This window comes from Mus musculus, chromosome 6 (assembly GCF_000001635.26).
Source record: "Mus musculus strain C57BL/6J chromosome 6, GRCm38.p6 C57BL/6J".
Taxonomy (NCBI): domain Eukaryota; kingdom Metazoa; phylum Chordata; class Mammalia; order Rodentia; family Muridae; genus Mus; species Mus musculus.
In genome coordinates, this window is record NC_000072.6 from 70,038,652 (window position 1) to 70,058,130 (window position 19,479).

Below are 19,479 nucleotides of genomic sequence, written 5' to 3' on the forward strand. Positions count from 1 at the left end.
TAGGTGCAACATTATGAACTAACCAGTACCCTGGAGCTCTTGTCTCTAGCTGCATATGTATCAAAAGATGGCCTAGTCAGCCATCACTGGAAAGAGAGGCCCATTGGATAGGCAAACTTTATATGCCCCAGTACAGGGGAATGCCAGGGCCAAAAAATGGGAATGGGTGGGTAGGGGAGTGGGGTGGGGAGGGTGTGGGGGACTTTTGGGATAGCATTGGAAATGTAATTGAGGAAAATACGTAATAAAAATATATATATAAGAAAAAAGAAAATAGGAACCATTGGTTACATGTGTAACAACTTAAGAGTTTTCCCTCTCAACTTTTATCCACGAGTTCAGCAAGGGGGGGCACATATTCTTTCCACCTGTTCTGATTGTCGTTGGTGTTAGTAAACGAGAAGAAAGAAAAAAAAAAAGAAAGAAAGTCATGTAACAGATTGGGTTTGACTTCTAATCCCACCTCATGAGTGGTTGAGTGAAGACATTTGCAAAGTCATTTTGGAAAAACTGGATGAAATACTATTTTTTAAAGCTGTGTCAACCTCCTCTCTGGCCTTATAGAATCTTTTGAGTAATTAGATGAGAAATCAACCTTGACAACATCTTGACTGCAACCTATAAGACTTTGAGGAACAGACCCAGACAAACTCCGCCCAGATTAAAGGTATTTTGGTTTTAAGTCACTGCATTTGTATTAACTTGTCATGCAGCCATAGGGAATAATATCAATTTCAATACAATATCAATTGTTGTATTGAACAATACAATTTCAATATCCTGAGTCAGGACTGTAAAGTTGGAAAACTTAGAGATGTGTATCTGAAAAAAGTTGCTGAGTATCATTCTCTTGAGCTTTCCCACTCCATCTGGGGAGGATACAGAAGTATCTTCATAAAGAGGCTCATAAAGAAATGGACAGTGTCTGCGAAACAAGCCTCACATGATCACGGCTGTGTACTCTTGGGCCTCTAGAGTTAATGTGCCTGCAATGATAGAACCAATAGAAAAATAAAAGGAGCTGGGCGTGGTGTCATGTAATCCTGCACTATGAAAGAAGGGGCGGGTGTGTTTTAAGTTCAGAATCATGGGGCACTAGATAGTGATATCCAGAGAGATTATATCATTTATTTACAAGAGAAGACAGTAAAACCTGAATGTAAACAAGAGAAAAAGAACAGCTAATAGGCCAAAGGCCACGGACGAGCATCTATAATGGACACAGAGATACAGATCAAGTAAGTCAGCTGCAGGAGGCTGGCCTGTGTGGTCCACTGAAGAACTTTTGAAATTTCAAGAAAATAAAAATGGAAATGTGACATTATGGTAAAAATTTTAATTTGTATCTACAGGACAAAAACAACGTTCAACATTCAAGGCTCTGATTACATTTGAGTGATTAAGTAAAGTTTCCTGTAAGTTTAAAATTATTATCTACTCCCTATATTGAACACATACACAAATGCTTGAGACTGAGATATTTAGGAAGGAAATAAATTGAAAGTGTATAAAGCATATATAGTGGGGCAATCATATCAGTTTCAGAAATCTGTTTCACAGCTTCACTCTTGCAAACAAGATTTCTAAAATCACAGGGTTGATATGTGTGGGAAAAGACACTGCTCAGAAATTTAGTTTAAGTGAGTAACTACCACAGGAGGTTTTTGGTTAGCTCTAGAACACTAAGGGAGGAAAATCCCATCTCTGATAACAGTATAGGTTGCATCATCATCAGCCTCCACAGGATGGACAGTGAGAGTGAGATCTGTCACAGGCCCACTGCCATTGAACCCGGTAGGGACCCCAGATGGGAGGTTGGATGCTAAATAGATGGAGAGTTTGGTTTCTGTTGATACCAGTGTATATATATAACTGTCACTAGTTGAACTGACACTTGGACTGGCCATGAAAGAGATGGTGGTCCTCTGCCCTATCGACACAAAGAAGCCAGAGACTGGGTCAATGCAATGTCACCAGTTGATCCTGCAATGATAAGCACACATTGCTGTCACCGATATACAAAAAGCATTCTAGTATAGAGTCACTCTATGTGGTGTATAAAACAGTAGTCATGAGCTACATTCTGAGAAGCTGTAACATAAATAAGAATCTTAAAACCAATTGACTGTTATAATTTCAATGATCAGGACACTGAGGCATGGAAAACAGCAAGGAACACAATGGATGCTCCCAACACTACACACTCTCACCTGGAACCCAGACCAGCAGTACCCACAACAGGAGAGCAGACCCTCTCTGAGAGCTGTACTAGTGGCTGGCTCTTGGATATTGGCAAGCTGCCTTTAAAGATGGACTAAGCAATCTAAAGTGTAGTTGATGTCTTAATATGCAAATAAACTCAGCAAAGCTTGACTTGGTGATCAAAGAACACCTGCACTTGAGTCATCCTGTGGCCGTTAGGATTAGCAAAGATTTCCCTAGAGTGTTTCAAGTGTATGCCAAGTGATGTTGTGGCTGGCCCCAGGGAACCATCATGTCCTGTTATTCTGAGCTTCTGTGGGGAACGTGAGCTGTCATTGCTCTACTGTAAAGGATGTGAGCTCCAGAAGCACCATTATCTCTCAGAGTTAAGGTTTTTAAAAATGTCTTTATTTTCACTTTAGGGATATGTGTGTTTGGCCTACATGTATGTCTGTGCACTACATTTGTACCTATTGCTGTTGGATTTCAGAAAGGGGAATTGGTTACCTTAGAAGTGGAGTTACATCTTGGGAAGATTATATGCCCCAGTACAGGAGAATGCCAGTTCCAGGAAGCAGGAGTGAGTGGGTTGGGGAGCGGGTGGGGGTGGGGGGAGGGTATAGGGGACTTTCGGGATAATGTTTGAAATGTGAATGAAGAAAATATCTAATAAAAAATAAATTAAAAAACAAAAGAAGTGGAGTTACAGATGGTCATGAACTGGCATATAAATCCAGGGAACTGAATTCATATCTTCTGCAAGAACAGAAAGGGGTCTTAAACACTGAGCTGTCTCTCTGGTTCCCAACTGCTTTTTTAAATCTCAGAATATCATACTTGTCATTGCAACATTTGTCGCTAAAAGAAAACAAACTTGTTTATTTATTAGCATAGAGGAAAAAAAAGAATGTATCATGATTACATCAAAGAGGGCAGTTGGTTCAAGTAAAAGGCTTTAATATAAATTTAATTAGGAGCAGAAGTTGACTTTGCCTTTCTTGGTGTCAAAGATAGAAGCCAAGTATTCTGCCACTTTTCAGTAGAAGCTGTCAGGAGGGATGTAGATCCCTCCAACTATGCCCTATATTCTTTGTTATAGTCAGAAAAGACCCAACTACTCCTGGTCCCTTCAGGGATTTTATCACGAGCTTGCATGAATTTTCTGCACAAGCAGAGACCATGATATGGTTGCTACATCTTAATGGTTGTCTCATATTATTGTTCCTCCTATGGGGCTGCAAACTTCTTCAGCTCCTTCAGTCTTTTCTGTAGCTCCACCATTGGGGACCCTGTGCTCAGTCCAATGGTTGGCTATGAGTGTCCACCTCTGTATTTGTCAGGTACTGGCAGACCCTCTCAGGAGACAGCTATATCAGGCTCCTGTCAGCAAGCACTTGTTGCCATCTACAATAGTGTCTGGGTTTCATGACTGTATATAGGATGGATGCCCAATTGGGGCAATCTCTGGATGGTATTTCCTACAATCTCTGGTCCACGTTATATCTTCACATTTCCTCCTGATTGTATTTCCCAGAATCACTGCCAAGAATATCTGCTTTAAATAAGTCCATAATCACGTTCTTAATCAGGATATGAACACAATTGGTTAGTGTATTGGTTACACAAGACCACACAATGTTTCCCTCTGAAAACATTAAGCTCTTTAATTCATATGAGATGTAAGGACTGAAAGGTAACATCTTTTGACACAAAATTAAATCTACCATTAGGATGGAGGGAGGTTTCTCAGTCTCTAGAGTTGGAAATCAGATATGGAGACTTCACAAGGAGATGTGGCCCCAGAAACAAGAGCAAAAAATATCACACTTTCTCTCCTTTGTGGATTCTAAATACACCAATCCTATGTGTGTAATTTTTATGTTTCTAGGTGAGAATGTGTATGCATGTGTATATTTCTGTATGAGAGCATATGTGTGCAAGTATGATTGTGCACATGTATGTATATATATGTGTGTATGTATGTGGATATGTATCTATGTGTGTATAACTGTAGTGTGTATGTGTGTATATGTACATATATATATGTGTGTGTGTGTGTATATGTACATATATATATGTGTGTGTGTGTGTGTGTATGTGTGTATATGTATATGTATGTGTGTATATGTATGTGTGTATGTCATGAGTGTGTGTGGTGTGTATATGTGTGTGTAAGAAAGAGAAAAGTAAAAGATAGACTAGAGGTAGAAAAGATATCATAAAAGGGAAGGGGAAAGGGTAAATTTAGCACATATGGTCAAAATATATGATATATTGGAAAGCCATTGCTTTTATGAAAATTGTGTCCAATGAATTAATATTGATAAAGGGTTTTAAGGAGCAGTAAAATTACTCAGAGGATGAAGACACTTAATACCAACCCTAATATCAAAATTGAATTTAAGCCAGGCGTGGTGGCACACGCCTTTAATCCCAGCACTTAGGAGGCAGAGGCAGGCGGATTTCTGAGTTCGAGGACAGCCTGGTCTACAAAGTGAGTTCCAGGACAGCCAGGGCTACACAGAAAAACCCTGCCTCGAAAAACCAAAAAAAAAAAAAAAAAAAAAAAAAAAAAAAAAAAAAAAAAAAAAACCTGAATTTAATGCCCAGAACCTAAATGACAAAAAGAGAAACTTCCAAGTTGTCTTCTGACCTCTCAAACTTGCCATAAAATATGTGCAGCTACCGTGTAGACACACATAGAGATATACCCTCACAAGCTACAATGGGGACACACAGAGAGAGACACAAACACACACTCACCTGCACAAAGAAAACAGCTAATTAACTATAATGAAGTAAAAAAATTAAAAGAATTTATGAAAAAGGGAGGAAAAGCAGAAAAAAATGACACAAGAAGTAAGAACGCTCTCTAAAGGCTAGAGAATACTTTTTCTAGAGTCCCTAAGACAAAATGCAGTTTGCCATCATCATTCAAGTCAGTGAAAAGAGACTTATTTCAGATACTGGAACTCCAGAACTATTCAAATATAACTCTCATAGTCAAGCAAATTGTTACAGAAGGAAAAGAAATATAATAATGAGCTATTTTCTGCATTTTCATATAAAGGTTTTTCATAACAAAAGACAAAAAATATTTTGAAACCTTCATTTTTTGATGTGTTTTGTAAAATTTTGTAGAGTCTTTCAGGCACACTGACTCTTAGAAGAAGGAAATGTGCAGACCCAGGGATGTGTGTGGTGTAGGCAGCTGGTGAGTGTCTCAAGGAGGTTTGTGTAGAAGGCTAAAGCACTGTGGTAGGAGCGCTGTAGGACTGCTGACAGTAATAAACAGCCAGATCTTCAGCCTGCACACTGTTGATGGTCAGAGTGAAATCCGTCCCAGATCCACTGCCTATGAAGCGATCAGGGACTCCAGATACCCTAGTGGATGCCCAAATTATCAGCATTTTAGGAGATCGTCCTGGTTTCTGCTGGTGCCAGGCCAAGTAGTTATTTTGGTTGCCACTAGCTAAAAGACTCTGACTGGACTTGCAGCTCATAGTGACCTTCTCTCCTGCTGACACAGTCAGGGAGGATGGAGACTGGGTCATCAAAATGTCTCCACAGGTACCTGAAATAATGAGTAGACAGTGAACATGCATACATACAGAAACATTGATTATAATAACAGTTGAAATTTGTCAAAGATCCTTGTAACATCATATTGTTACAGTATTATTATGTAATAAATAGCCCACACTTGAACACATTGTAAATTTCTTAAATAAAAAAATGTGACTCTGAAATGATAATAATACTTTTAAATTTCTCACCAGATACCGATAGCAGCAGCAACATGAGGACCTGGGCCTGTGAATCCATCTTGCTCCCCCTGCCTGTCTGATGCTGCTCAGTTCACACTGGTTTATAAATTCTGAGGCAGCTGAGCTAGGGTTGAGGTGCCCATGCAAAACAGTCAGCAGTAAAAAAGCAAAAGCCTGGGCAGTGTGTGCAAGAGTATATGGTGTCAATCAACAGCCAAAAATACCATCACTAAGAGTATGAATGATCACTGAAAGATACTAGCTAACAGATCATCAAAAATGTACTAATAGCAACATTGGTTAAAACACAAGTAATATTTTTAAATCAGTGGAATTTTGCAGAAACTTTAGGACAGCTATCTCAGATTGACAGTCTCAGGGAAATAATAAGATATGCTCAGAAAATCACAACAATAAAGGAAATACATAGTAGAATAAGGGTGGAGGGTAGAGACACAGAAAGAAAATGCTAAAAATGGAGGAATCAGTGCTAAATTTGTTCAGTATCTCCCATCTGCACAGCCACTGAGGTCAATGAACAGTGCCTCTGCTTCTGTTTCAAGGCTAAACACGGGACAGAAATGAAAAGAAGAGCTCAGAATTCATTCTGTCGAAATTCTGGGAGACACTAATTTAGTCCAGGGAACTGAGAAACTTTAATCTTGAAACAAAAATTAAACCCAGCAGAAAATCATAAATGTTTTTTCCACAAATTCATGAAACTGAAAAAGGGCTCTAAACTAGGACAATGGAAAAGAATGAAAGATCCAGATTTCTCCATGAAATCACTGTTGTAGACCAACACTGTCAAGAGTGTTTCTTTCAGAAAAGCATATTATAGGGCAATTTTGAAATTAGCAGTATTGAAACTGAATGATTTTGGCAGACAAGGTAAACAGGTTAACAACAACAACAAAACTCTCCCAAAGGAGACACAGCTTTCTTATAACAAGCAATAATTTTACAAAAATCAGTAGACCATAACATCAGAGATTGTTGTCATCCAAAGTAAAAAAAAAAATGATTGAATATAAATGAAAATAAAATTGAAATTATAGAGCCAGCATTATGTATAAAGTACAAGAAACAAAAGAAAATTTTTAGAAGGAGTATTAGATTCACATCTAATCCCAGAAATGGGGAAATGGAAACAGCAGGATCATGAGTTTGAGGCCTGCCTGGGGTATGTAGGCCAGCCTAGTCTATGAATGGAAACAATCTTTCAACTTGTGTATCATCAATCAACATGGTTACAAGGCAGCTTATGTCACTTTCTATCCAAAGTAAAGTTTTTTATCCAATGTTAACATTTTACCATTAAGCCAAGAAAACTTTTGAAAATTAAATATGTATTTAAAAATATGCATTTCACTTTTATTTTGTATTAAATATATAATTTTATACATCTACTTTTCAGGTATAAACTATTAAATTATTTCTGATGAGCATATTCAAATCTACTCTGTCAACTGCCTACACATGATCATATGAAAGAGACAACAGTATGGTGGCTCCTTGATAGTTTCATGGTTAAAGATGAGACCTTATGTCCATTTCCCCCTCTCACCACTGGGATCCAATCTAGCTTGGACTTTTGCTGGACCTGTGTATATTGCCAGAGTCTCTGTGAGTTCACATGTGAATCATGTCTGAATTTTGTGAGAGAAAGAACAATTAATCAACAAGTTAGAGCTGAGTTCTGTCCCGGTAAAACCTTAATGGGGCTTTCAACTACACCATCCTTAGATAGATAGATGGATGGTTAGATAGATAGATAGATAGATAGATAGATAGATAGATAGATAGATAGATAGATAGATTTAAATATATCTGTGTGTAAATGTAATATATTGATATTATGGTGATTTATATTTTTTCAGATATATACTTAGTTCAGGAATAGCCGAATCATTTAGTGGTTCCATATATTCCTGAGTTTCCTTTATACTGATGTTCACAATGGCTGTAACAGTCTGCAGCAACATATACTGCTTGGTTTTTCTCTATAGTTTTGCCATCATTTATAGTCACTTTATGACTTCCTTTTTTTACTAATTTTTCAAGTGAAGTGATTTTTATGTTTTTGGTCTACTGTCAAAACTGAGAAGATTATGGAAACTACAAAAGATCATTTAAAAGTCACTAGCAATCTTCAGAAAAACACAGGATATCAAAACCTAAGGTCCTTTTTGAGTTTCAAGGGAAGCATAGTGAGACCCTATGTCAAAATCAAAAAGGAGAGAGAGAGAGAGAGAGAGAGAGAGAGAGAGAGAGAGAGAGAGAGGAAGGAAGGAAGGAAGGAAGGAAGGAAGGAAGGAAGGAAGGAAGGAAGAAAGAAAGAAAAAACAGTCCCATGGATGTCCTTACTGATCTCACAAGGAGATTTTCTTTTTTTTTTTTTTTTTTTTTTTTTTTTTTTTTTTTTTTTTTTTTTTTTTTTTTTTTTCCATTTTTTATTAGGTATTTAGCTCATTTACATTTCGAATGCTATACCAAAAGTCCCCCATACCCTCCCACCCCCACTCCCCTACCCACCCATTCCCCCTTTTTGGCCCTGGCGTTCCCCTGTACTGGGGCATATAAAGTTTGCGTGTCCAATGGGCCTCTCTTTCCAGTGATGGCCGACTAGGCCATCTTTTGATACATATGCAGCTAGAGTCAAGAGCTCAGGGATACTGGTTAGTTCATAATGTTGTTCCACCTATAGGGTTGAAGATCCCTTTAGCTCCTTGGGTACTTTCTCTAGCTCCTCCATTGGGAGCCCTGTGATCCATCCATTACCTGACTGTGAGCATCCACTTCTGTGTTTGCTAGGCCCCGGCATAGTCTCACAAGAGACAGCTACATCTGGGTCGTTTCGATAAAATCTTGCTAGTGTATGCAATGGTGTCAGCATTTGGAAGCTGATTATGGGGTGGATCCCTGGATATGGCAGTCTCTACATGGTGCATCCTTTCATCTCAGCTCCATACTTTGTTTCTGTAACTCCTTCCATGGGTGTTTTGTTCCCACTTCTAAGGAGGGGCATAGTGTCCACACTTCAGTCTTCATTTTTCTTGAGTTTCATGTGTTTAGGAAATTGTATCTTATATCGTGGGTATCCTAGGTTTTGGGCTAGTATCCACTTATCAGTGAGTACATATTGTGTGAGTTCCTTTGTGAATGTGTTACCTCACTCAGGATGATGCTCTCCAGGTCCATCCATTTGGCTAGGAATTTCATAAATTCATTCTTTTTGATAGCTGAGTAGTACTCCATTGTGTAGATGTACCACATTTTCTGTATCCATTCCTCTGTTGAGGGGCATCTGGGTTCTTTCCAGATTCTGGCTATTATAAATAAGGCTGCTATGAACATAGTGGAGCATGTGTCCTTCTTACCAGTTGGGGCTTCTTCTGGATATATGCCCAGGAGAGGTATTGCTGGATCCTCCGGTAGTACTATGTCCAATTTTCTGAGGAACCGCCAGACTGATTTCCAGAGTGGTTGTACAAGCCTGCAATCCCACCAACAATGGAGGAGTGTTCCTCTTTCTCCACATCCACGCCAGCATCTGCTGTCACCTGAATTTTTGATCTTAGCCATTCTGACTGGTATGAGGTGGAATCTCAGGGTTGTTTTGATTTGCATTTCCCTGATGATTAAGGATGTTGAACATTTTTTCAGGTGCTTCTCTGCCATTCGGTATTCCTCAGGTGAGAATTCCTTGTTCAGTTCTGAGCCCCATTTTTTAAGGGGGTTATTTGATTTTCTGAGGTCCACCTTCTTGAGTTCTTTATATATGTTGGATATTAGTCCCCTATCTGATTTAGGATAGGTAAAGATCCTTTCCCAGTCTGTTGGTGGTCCTTTTGTCTTATTGACAGTGTCTTTTGCCTTGCAGAAACTTTGGAGTTTCATTAGGTCCCATTTGTCAATTCTCGATCTTACAGCACAAGCCATTGCTGTTCTGTTCAGGAATTTTTCCCCTGTGCCCATATCTTCAAGGCTTTTTCCCACTTTCTCCTCTATAAGTTTCAGTGTCTCTGGTTTTATGTGAAGTTCCTTGATCCACTTAGATTTGACCTTAGTACAAGGAGATAAGTATGGATCTATTCGCATTCTTCTACATGATAACAACCAGTTGTGCCAGCACCAATTGTTGAAAATGCTGTCTTTCTTCCACTGGATGGTTTTGGCTCCCTTGTCGAAGATCAAGTGACCATAGGTGTGTGGGTTCATTTCTGGGTCTTCAATTCTATTCCATTGGTCCACTTGTCTGTCTCTATACCAGTACCATGCCGTTTTTATCACAATTGCTCTGTAGTAAAGCTTTAGGTCAGGCATGGTGATTCCACCAGAGGTTCTTTTATCCTTGAGAAGAGTTTTTGCTATCCTCGGTTTTTTGTTATTCCAGATGAATTTGCAAATTGCTCCTTCTAATTCGTTGAAGAATTGAGTTGGAATTTTGATGGGGATTGCATTGAATCTGTAGATTGCTTTTGGCAAGATAGCCATTTTTACAATGTTGATCCTGCCAATCCATGAGCATGGGAGATCTTTCCATCTTCTGAGATCTTCTTTAATTTCTTTCTTCAGGGACTTGAAGTTTTTATCATACAGATCTTTCACTTCCTTCGTTAGAGTCACGCCGAGGTATTTTATATTATTTGTGGCTATTGAGAAGGGTGTTGTTTCCCTAATTTCTTTCTCAGCCTGTTTATTCTTTGTGTAGAGAAAGGCCATTGACTTGTTTGAGTTAATTTTATATCCAGCTACTTCACCAAAGCTGTTTATCAGGTTTAGGAGTTCTCTGGTGGAATTTTTAGGGTCACTTATATATACTATCATATCATCTGCAAAAAGTGATATTTTGACTTCCTCTTTTCCAATTTGTATCCCCTTGATCTCCTTTTGTTGTCGAATTGCTCTGGCTAATACTTCAAGTACTATGTTGAAAAGGTAGGGAGAAAGTGGGCAGCCTTGTCTAGTCCCTGATTTTAGTGGGATTGCTTCCAGCTTCTCTCCATTTACTTTGATGTTGGCTACTGGTTTGCTGTAGATTGCTTTTATCATGTTTAGGTATGGGCCTTGAATTCCTGATCTTTCCAAAACTTTTATCATGAATGGGTGTTGGATCTTGTCAAATGCTTTTTCTGCATCTAACGAGATGATCATGTGGTTTTTGTCTTTGAGTTTGTTTATATAATGGATTACATTGATGGATTTTCGTATATTAAACCATCCCTGCATCCCTGGAATAAAACCTACTTGGTCAGGATGGATGATTGCTTTAATGTGTTCTTGGATGCGGTTAGCGAGAATTTTATTAAGGATTTTTGCATCGATGTTCATAAGAGAAATTGGTCTGAAGTTCTCTATCTTTGTTGGATCTTTCTGTGGTTTAGGTATCAGAGTAATAGTGGCTTCATAAAATGAGTTGGGTAGAATACCTTCTACTTCTATCTTGTGAAAAAGTTTGTGCAGAACTGGAGTTAGATCTTCTTTGAAGGTCTGATAGAACTCTGCACTAAACCCGTCTGGTCCTGGGCTTTTTTTGGCTGGGAGACTATTAATAACTGCTTCTATTTCTTTAGGGGATATGGGACTGTTTAGAAGGTCAACTTGATCCTGATTCAACTTTGGTACCTGGTATCTGTCCAGAAATTTGTCCATTTCGTCCAGGTTTTCCAGTTTTGTTGAGTATAGCCTTTTGTAGAAGGATCTGATGGTGTTTTGGATTTCTTCAGGATCTGTTGTTATGTCTCCCTTTTCATTTCTGATTTTGTTAATTAGGATTTTGTCCCTGTGCCCTTTAGTGAGTCTAGCTAAGGGTTTATCTATCTTGTTGATTTTCTCAAAGAACCAACTCCTCGTTTGGTTAATTCTTTGAATAGTTCTTCTTGTTTCCACTTGGTTGATTTCACCCCTGAGTTTGATTATTTCCTGCCGTCTACTCCTCTTGGGTGAATTTGCTTCCTTTTTTTCTAGAGCTTTTAGATGTGTTGTCAAGCTGCTAGTATGTGCTCTCTCCCGTTTTTTCTTGGAGGCACTCAGAGCTATGAGTTTCCCTCTTAGAAATGCTTTCATTGTGTCCCAAAGGTTTGGGTACGTTGTGGCTTCATTTTCATTAAACTCTAAAAAGTCTTTAATTTCTTTCTTTATTCCTTCCTTGACCAAGGTATCATTGAGAAGAGTGTTGTTCAGTTTCCATGTGAATGTTGGCTTTCTGTTATTTATTTTGTTATTGAAGATCAGCCTTAGTGCATGGTGATCTGATAGGATACATGGGACAATTTCAATATTTTTGAATCTGTTGAGGCCTGATTTGTGACCTATTATGTGGTCAATTTTGGAGAAGGTACCATGAGGTGCTGAGAAGAAGGTATATCCTTTTGTTTTAGGATAAAATGTTCTGTAGATATCTGTCAGATCCATTTGTTTCATCACTTCTGTTAGTTTCAGTGTGTCCCTGTTTAGTTTCTGTTTCCATGATCTGTCCATTGGTGAAAGTGGTGTGTTGAAGTCTCCCACTATTATTGTGTGAGGTGCAATGTGTGCTTTGAGCTTTACTAAAGTTTCTTTAGTGAATGTGGCTGCTCTTGTATTTGGAGCATAGATATTCAGAATTGAGAGTTCCTCTTGGAGGATTTTACCTTTGATGAGAATGAAGTGTCCCTCCTTGTCTTTTTTGATGACTTTGGGTTGGAAGTCAATCTTATCAGATATTAGGGTGGCTACTCCTGCTTGTTTCTTCATACCATTTGCTTGGAAAATTGTTTTCCAGCCTTTCATTCTGAGGTAGTGTCTATCTTTTTCTCTGAGATGAGTTTCCTGTAAGCAGCAAAATGTTGGGTCTTGTTTGTGTAGCCAGTTTGTTAGTCTATGTCTTTTTATTGGCGAGTTGAGACCATTGATGTTAAGAGATATTAAGGAAAAGTAATTGTTGCTTCCTGTTATTTTAGTTGTTAAAGTTGGCATTCTGTTCTTGTGGCTGTCTTCTTTTAGGTTTGTTGAGGGATTACCTTCTTGTTTTTTCTAGGGCGTTGTTCCCGTTCTTGTATTGGTTTTTTTCTGTTATTATCCTTTGAAGGGCTGGATTCGTGGAGAGATAATGCGTGAATTTGGTTTTGTCGTGGAATACTTTGGTTTCTCCATCTATGATAATTGAGAGTTTGGCTGGGTATAGTAGCCTGGGCTGCAGTTTGTGTTCTCTTAGTGTCTGTATAACATCTGTCCAGGCTCTTCTGGCCTTCATAGTCTCTGGTGAAAAATCTGGTGTAATTCTGATAGGCTTGCCTTTATATGTTACTTGACCTTTTTCCCTTACTGCTTTTAGTATTCTATCTTTATTTAGTGCATTTGACATTCTGATTATTATGTGTCGGGAGGAATTTCTTTTCTGGTCCAGTCTGTTTGGAGTTCTGTAGGCTTCTTGTATGTTCATAGGCATCTCATTCTTTAGATTTGGGAAGTTTTCTTCAATAATTTTGTTGAAGATGTTTGCTGGACCTTTGAGTTGAAAATCTTCATTCTCATCCACTCCTATTATCCGTACGTTTGGTCTTCTTATTGTGTCCTGGATTTCCTGGATATTTTGAGTTAGGATCTTTTTGCATTTTCCATTTTCTTTGATTGTTGTGCCGATGTTCTCTATGGAATCTTCTGCACCTGAGATTCTCTCTTCCATCTCTTGTATTCTGTTGCTGATGCTCAAATCTATGGTTCCAGATTTCTTTCCTAGGGTTTCTATCTCTAGTGTTGCCTCGCTTTGAGTTTTCTTTATTGTGTCTACTTCCCTTTTTAGGTCTAGTATGGTTTTGTTCATTTCCATCACCTGTTTGTATGTTTTTTCCTCTTTTTCTGTAAGGACTTCTACCTGTTTGATTGTGTTTTCCTGTTTTTCTTTAAGGACTTGTAACTCTTTAGCAGTGTTCTCCTGTATTTCTTTAAATGATTTATTAAAGTCCTTCTTGATGTCCTCTACCATCATCATGAGATATGCTTTTAAATCTAGGTCTAGGTTCTCAGGTGTGTTGGGGTTCCCTGGACTGGGCGAAGTGGGTGTGCTGGGTTCTGGTGATGGTGAGTGGTCTTGGTTCCTGTTAGTAAGATTCCTCCGTTTACCTTTCGCCATCTGGTAATCTCTGGAGTTAGTAGTTATAGTTGACTCTGTTTAGAGATTGTTCTTCTGGTGATTCTGTTACCGTCTATCAGCAGACCTGGGAGACAGATTCTCTCCTCTGAGTTTCAGTGCTCAGAGCACTCTCTGCTGGCAAGCTCTCTTACAGGGAAGGTGCGCGGATATCTTGTATTTGGACCTCCTCCTGGCCGAAGAAGAAGGCCCAAAACAGGACCTTTCTCAGACACTGTGTTGCTTTGGCAGTTCCCAGGTGGTACAGACTCTCACCTAAGCAGATTAAATTCCTAAGTTCCTTGGAGTCCCGGAACCAAGATGGCGACCGCTGCTGCTGCTGCGGCTGAGACCGTCTCCCCTGCCGGGCGGGCACCTGTCCTCCGGTCCGGACGGTGACTGGCTGTCCCCGGCCCACACAGGGTGCTGCCTCAGCGCCTCTGTGCTTCTGCCTGTTCCAGAAGCTGTCAGGTTCTCTGGCGCACCCTCTCACCTGTTCAGACTAATTTTCTAAGTTCGGCGGGTCCCGGACCAAGATGGCGACCGCTGCTGCTGTGGCTTAGGCCGCCTCCCCAACCGGGCGGGCACCTGTCCTCCGGTCCGGATGGTGGCTGGCTGTCCCCGGCCCACAAAGGGTGCTGCCTCAGCGCCTCTGTGCTTCCGCCTGTTCCAGAAGCTGTCAGGTTCTCTGGCGCACCCTCTCACCTGTTCAGACTAATTTCCTAAGTTCGGCGGGTCCCGGACCAAGATGGCGACCGCTGCTGCTGTGGCTTAGGCCGCCTCCCCAACCGGGCGGGCACCTGTCCTCCGGTCCGGACGGTGGCTGGCTGTCCCCGGCCCACACAGGGTGCTCACAAGGAGATTTTCTTGACTACACAGCTGAGAATGTAACTTTGATATCACCTTGACTGTGGCCTGTGAGAGCCAGAGAAGAAGATCCAGACATACCCTGACCAGATTATATGTATCGTGTTCATAGGTCACTGAGTTTGCATTAACTTATTGGAGAGAAGTAAGAAAGTAATAGAATATGGTTTAACTAGTGTGAATTAGGAATGTAAACATGAAAAACCGGTAGATTTTCACCTAAAAAAGTTGATAGGGATAATTTTGTAAAACTATCTCACTCACAAGGGAAGGAACCAGAAGCCCAAGGAAGGTCACATATACAAGTGGAATATATCCCCCTGGTCCTTTTTTCTCTTGTCTATTTTCATATCTGGTCTTCTCTCCCCCAAACTAGCCCCTTCCCCCTCCCTTCTCCTTTCCAGTTACCATCCTTCTTCTCACTCTTATGACCATTTTATTCCCCCCTTCTGAGAAAGATTCAAGCACCTTCTCTAGGGTCTTCTTTCTTCTTTAGCTTTTTGGGTCTGTGAAGTATATCATGGGTATCCTGTATTTTATGTCTAATATCCACTTATACATGAGTACATACCAGGCATGCACTTTTGGGTCTGTGTTACCTCACTCAGGATAATATTTTCTAGTTCTATCCATTTGCCTAAAAAAATCATGTTGCCCTTGTTTTTCATAGCTGAATAGCACAATAGTTGTTCAATTCTACTGTATAAATGCATCACATTTTCTGTATCCAGATGGCCATAAACATAAAAGAAGCCTGCAGAACATCAAATAGATTGAAGTAGAAAAGAAATTTCTCCTGTCACATAATAATCAAAACACTAAATGCACAGACCAAGGAAAGAATATTAAAAGCACTAAGAGAAAATGGCTAAGTAACATATAAAGACAAAGCTATCAGAATTACATGAGACTTCTCAACAGATATTCAAAAAGCCAGAAGATCTTGGGCAGATGTAATGCAGACCCTAAGAGAACATAAATGCCAGGCCAGGCTAGCATATCCAGCAAAATTTTCAATTACCATAGATGGAGAAACCAAGATATTTTATGGCAAAACCAAAGTTAAAAGTTTCTTTCCAACTCAAACACAAGAAGGGAAACTACATTCAAGAAAAAGCAAAAAAGTAATCATATCACAACAAACCCAAAAGAAGAGAACTATACTAACATAATACCACCTCTAACAACAAAAATAACAGTAATCAATAATCATTGGTCTTTAATATCTCTCAATATCAGTGGACTCAACTCTCAAATAAAAATACATAGGTTAACAGATTAGATACTTAAAGAGGATCCAGCATTTTATTGCATATAGGAAACACATCTCAGTGACAAAAACACACTCTGTCTCAGAGTAAATGGGTGAAAAAAATTTTTCCAATAAAATGGTCCCAAGAAACAAGCTGTAGTAGGCATCCTAATATCAAACAAAATAGAATTTAAAGAAAAAGTTATCAAAAAGATGGGGAAGGACACTATATTATCATCAAAGAAAAGATACACTAACATGAACTCTCAACTCTGAATATATATGCCCCAAATACAAAGGCATGTACATTTGTAAAAGAAACATTGCTAAAGTTCAAAACACATTGAAACTCACACAATAATTGTGGAAGACTTCAACACACTACTCAAATAAATGGACCAATCATGAAAACAGAAACAAAACAGAGACAAAATGAAGCAAACAGAAGTTATGAACCAAATGGATTTAACAGATATCTACAAAACATTTTACCATAAAACAAAAGGATATACCTTCTTCTCAGCACCTCATGGTATCTTCACAAAAATTGACCATATAAGACACAAAACAAACCTCAACACATACAAGAACATTGAATTAATCTCATATATTATATCAGACAACCATGAAATAAGGCTGGTCTTCAATAACAACAAAAACAACAGAAAGCCCATATACACATGGAATCTGAACAATGCTCAATTCAATGATAACTTGGTCTTGGAAGAAGGAATGAAACAAAGAAACTAAAGACATTTTAGAATTTAGTGAAAATGAAGGCACAGCATACCCAAACTTATGGGACAAAATGAAAGCAATGCTAAGAGGAAAATTCATAGCACTGACTGCCTTCACAAAAAAAAAAAAATTTGGAGAGATCCCACATTAGCAATTTAACAGCACATCTGAAAGCTCTAGAACAAAAAGAAGCAAACACACCCAAGGGGAATAGACTGAAATAATCAGGCTCAGGATTAAATCAACCAAATAGAAACAAAGAGAACTATACAAACAATCAACAAAACTAAGAGTTGCTTCTTTGAGAAAAATCACCAAGATAGATAAACCCATAGCCAAACTAACTAAAGGGCACAGAGACAGTATCCAAATTAACAAAATCAGAAATTAAAATGGAGACATAACCAAAGAAACCAAGGAAATTCAAAAGATCATCAGATCATCATCAGGGAAATACAAATCAAATTGACCCTGAGATTCTATCTTATACCAATGGCTATAATCAAACTTGCAGGTGACAGTGGATACTGGAAAAATGTGGAGAAAGGAATTCTCCATTGCTGGTGGGATTGCAAGCTGGCATAACCATGCTGGAATTCAGTCTGGCAGTTCCTCAGAAAATTGGAAATATTTCTACCTGAAGACCCAGCTATACCACTACTGGGCATATACCCAAAAGATGATCTAACATATAGCAAGGACATATGCTCCACTATGTTCATAGCAGCCTTATATAAAATAGCCAGAAGCTGAAACAACCCAGATGTCCCTCAAGGGAAGAATGGATACAGAAAATGTGGTATATTTACACAATGTAATACTACTTAGCTATTAAAAATAAAGACTTCATGATTTTTAGGCAAATGTATAGAACTACAAAATATAATCCTGAGTGAGATAACACAGACCCCAAAAGACATATATGGTATATTCTCACTGATAAGTGAAGGTTAGCCTAAAAGTTCCGAATACCCATGATACAACTCACAACTCACAGACCATATGAAGCTTAACCAGATAAAAGACCAAAATTTGAGTGCTTCAACCCCACTGATAGAGAACAACATAATCATAGGAGGTAGAGAGATCTGGGTGGGAGAGGAGAAGGGGGGGGGAACAATGGGAGGCAGGATCAGGAATGGGAAGAGACAGTAAAGAAGTTCAGAGGGCCAGGAGAATAAATTGATAACCATAGCATGGGGGACGGAGAATGGGGGTAGAACCACTAGAAAGTCCTAGGTGTCAGGAATGCGAGAAGCTCCCAGAACTCTATGCGGATGACATTGGCTGAAATACCCAACAGAGGGGAGATAGAACCTAAAGAGTGCACCCTCAGTAGATAGGCATGTCCTCCAGTTCAGGGATGAGACCACCCACCTATCTCAATTTTTTTAACCTAAAATTGTTCTTGTATAAAGAAAGTACAGGGACCAAAAAATGGAGCAGAGACTGAAGGAAAGGTCATCCAGAAACAGTCTCACTCACATTGGGATCCATCCAATCTGCAGATATCAAAACTCAACACTATTGCTGATACCAAGAAGTGCTTGCAGACAAGAGCCTAGTATGGCTGTCCTCTGAAATGTTCTACCAGCATTCAACCAAGATGCACATACAGCCAATCACTGGACTTCCATTGGAAGAGTTAGAGGAAGGACTAAAGAAGCTGAAGGGGATTGCACCCACATAAGAAGAACCACAATATCCACTAACCGGACCTGTCAGAGCTCCCAGGACTAAACCACCAACCAAAGAGTGTGCGTGGGTTGGTCCATGGATCCTGCTACATATCTGGCATCAATGAGAGGGGTGTGGTGCTTCGTTCTGTGGAGGATTGTTGCCCCAGTGAACGGTGGTGCAAGAGGGGTGAGGTGGGAGTGGGTGGGCAGGCAGGTGGGAGAACACCCTCTTAGAAGAAAATGGGAAGGAGATGGAATGAGGAATTTACAGTGGGGAGACCAGGGAGGAGAAACATTTGAAATGTAAATAAATAAAATGACCAGTAAAAAAATAACCTGCATAGTATTGGTATAGAATGAATGGCCAACCAATAACTGGCCCAAATTAAGAACCATCCCATGCCTCTCTCTCTCTCTCTCTCTCTCTCTCTCTCTCTCTCTCTCTCTCTCTCTCTCTCTCTCTCTCTCTCTCCCTGAAAAGTATAAGAGGGTCTAGAGAAAGAGATAACAGGAAAGAGAAGGCAAAATAGGGAAGATTAGTGTATATGATCAAAATCCAGGATACATTGAAAAAAATGTTTCATTCATGATAATTCTGTCCAGTGACTTTATATCAATAAAAAATATTAAGGGGCAGCAAGAAAGGTCAGATGACAAATACACTTGCTACCATGTGTGATGCCAAACCTGAGTTTCATTCCCAGAAACCAAATGTCAAAGAAGAAAATCACATCCAAGTTGTCATCTGACAGATCACACCTATAAACATGGCATGCCATATGTGCACTACAAACATGAGCACACATACACACAGACACACTAATGGACACTCATATGCATGCAAAGTTAATATAAATTAGA

At 39.3% G+C, this 19,479-nt stretch overlaps 1 gene segment (V, D, J or C) and 1 further gene; one reads left to right on the forward strand and one right to left on the reverse strand.

Annotated features, from left to right (window-relative positions):
* Igk (immunoglobulin kappa chain complex) overlaps positions 1-19,479 on the forward strand; it is a 3,171,119-nt gene that overhangs the window by 2,483,016 nt on the left and 668,624 nt on the right.
* Positions 5,461-6,027, reverse strand: Igkv8-34 (immunoglobulin kappa variable 8-34). The segment is given in 2 exon segments: positions 5,461-5,776; positions 5,979-6,027. Coding segments are annotated over 2 exon segments (365 nt in total).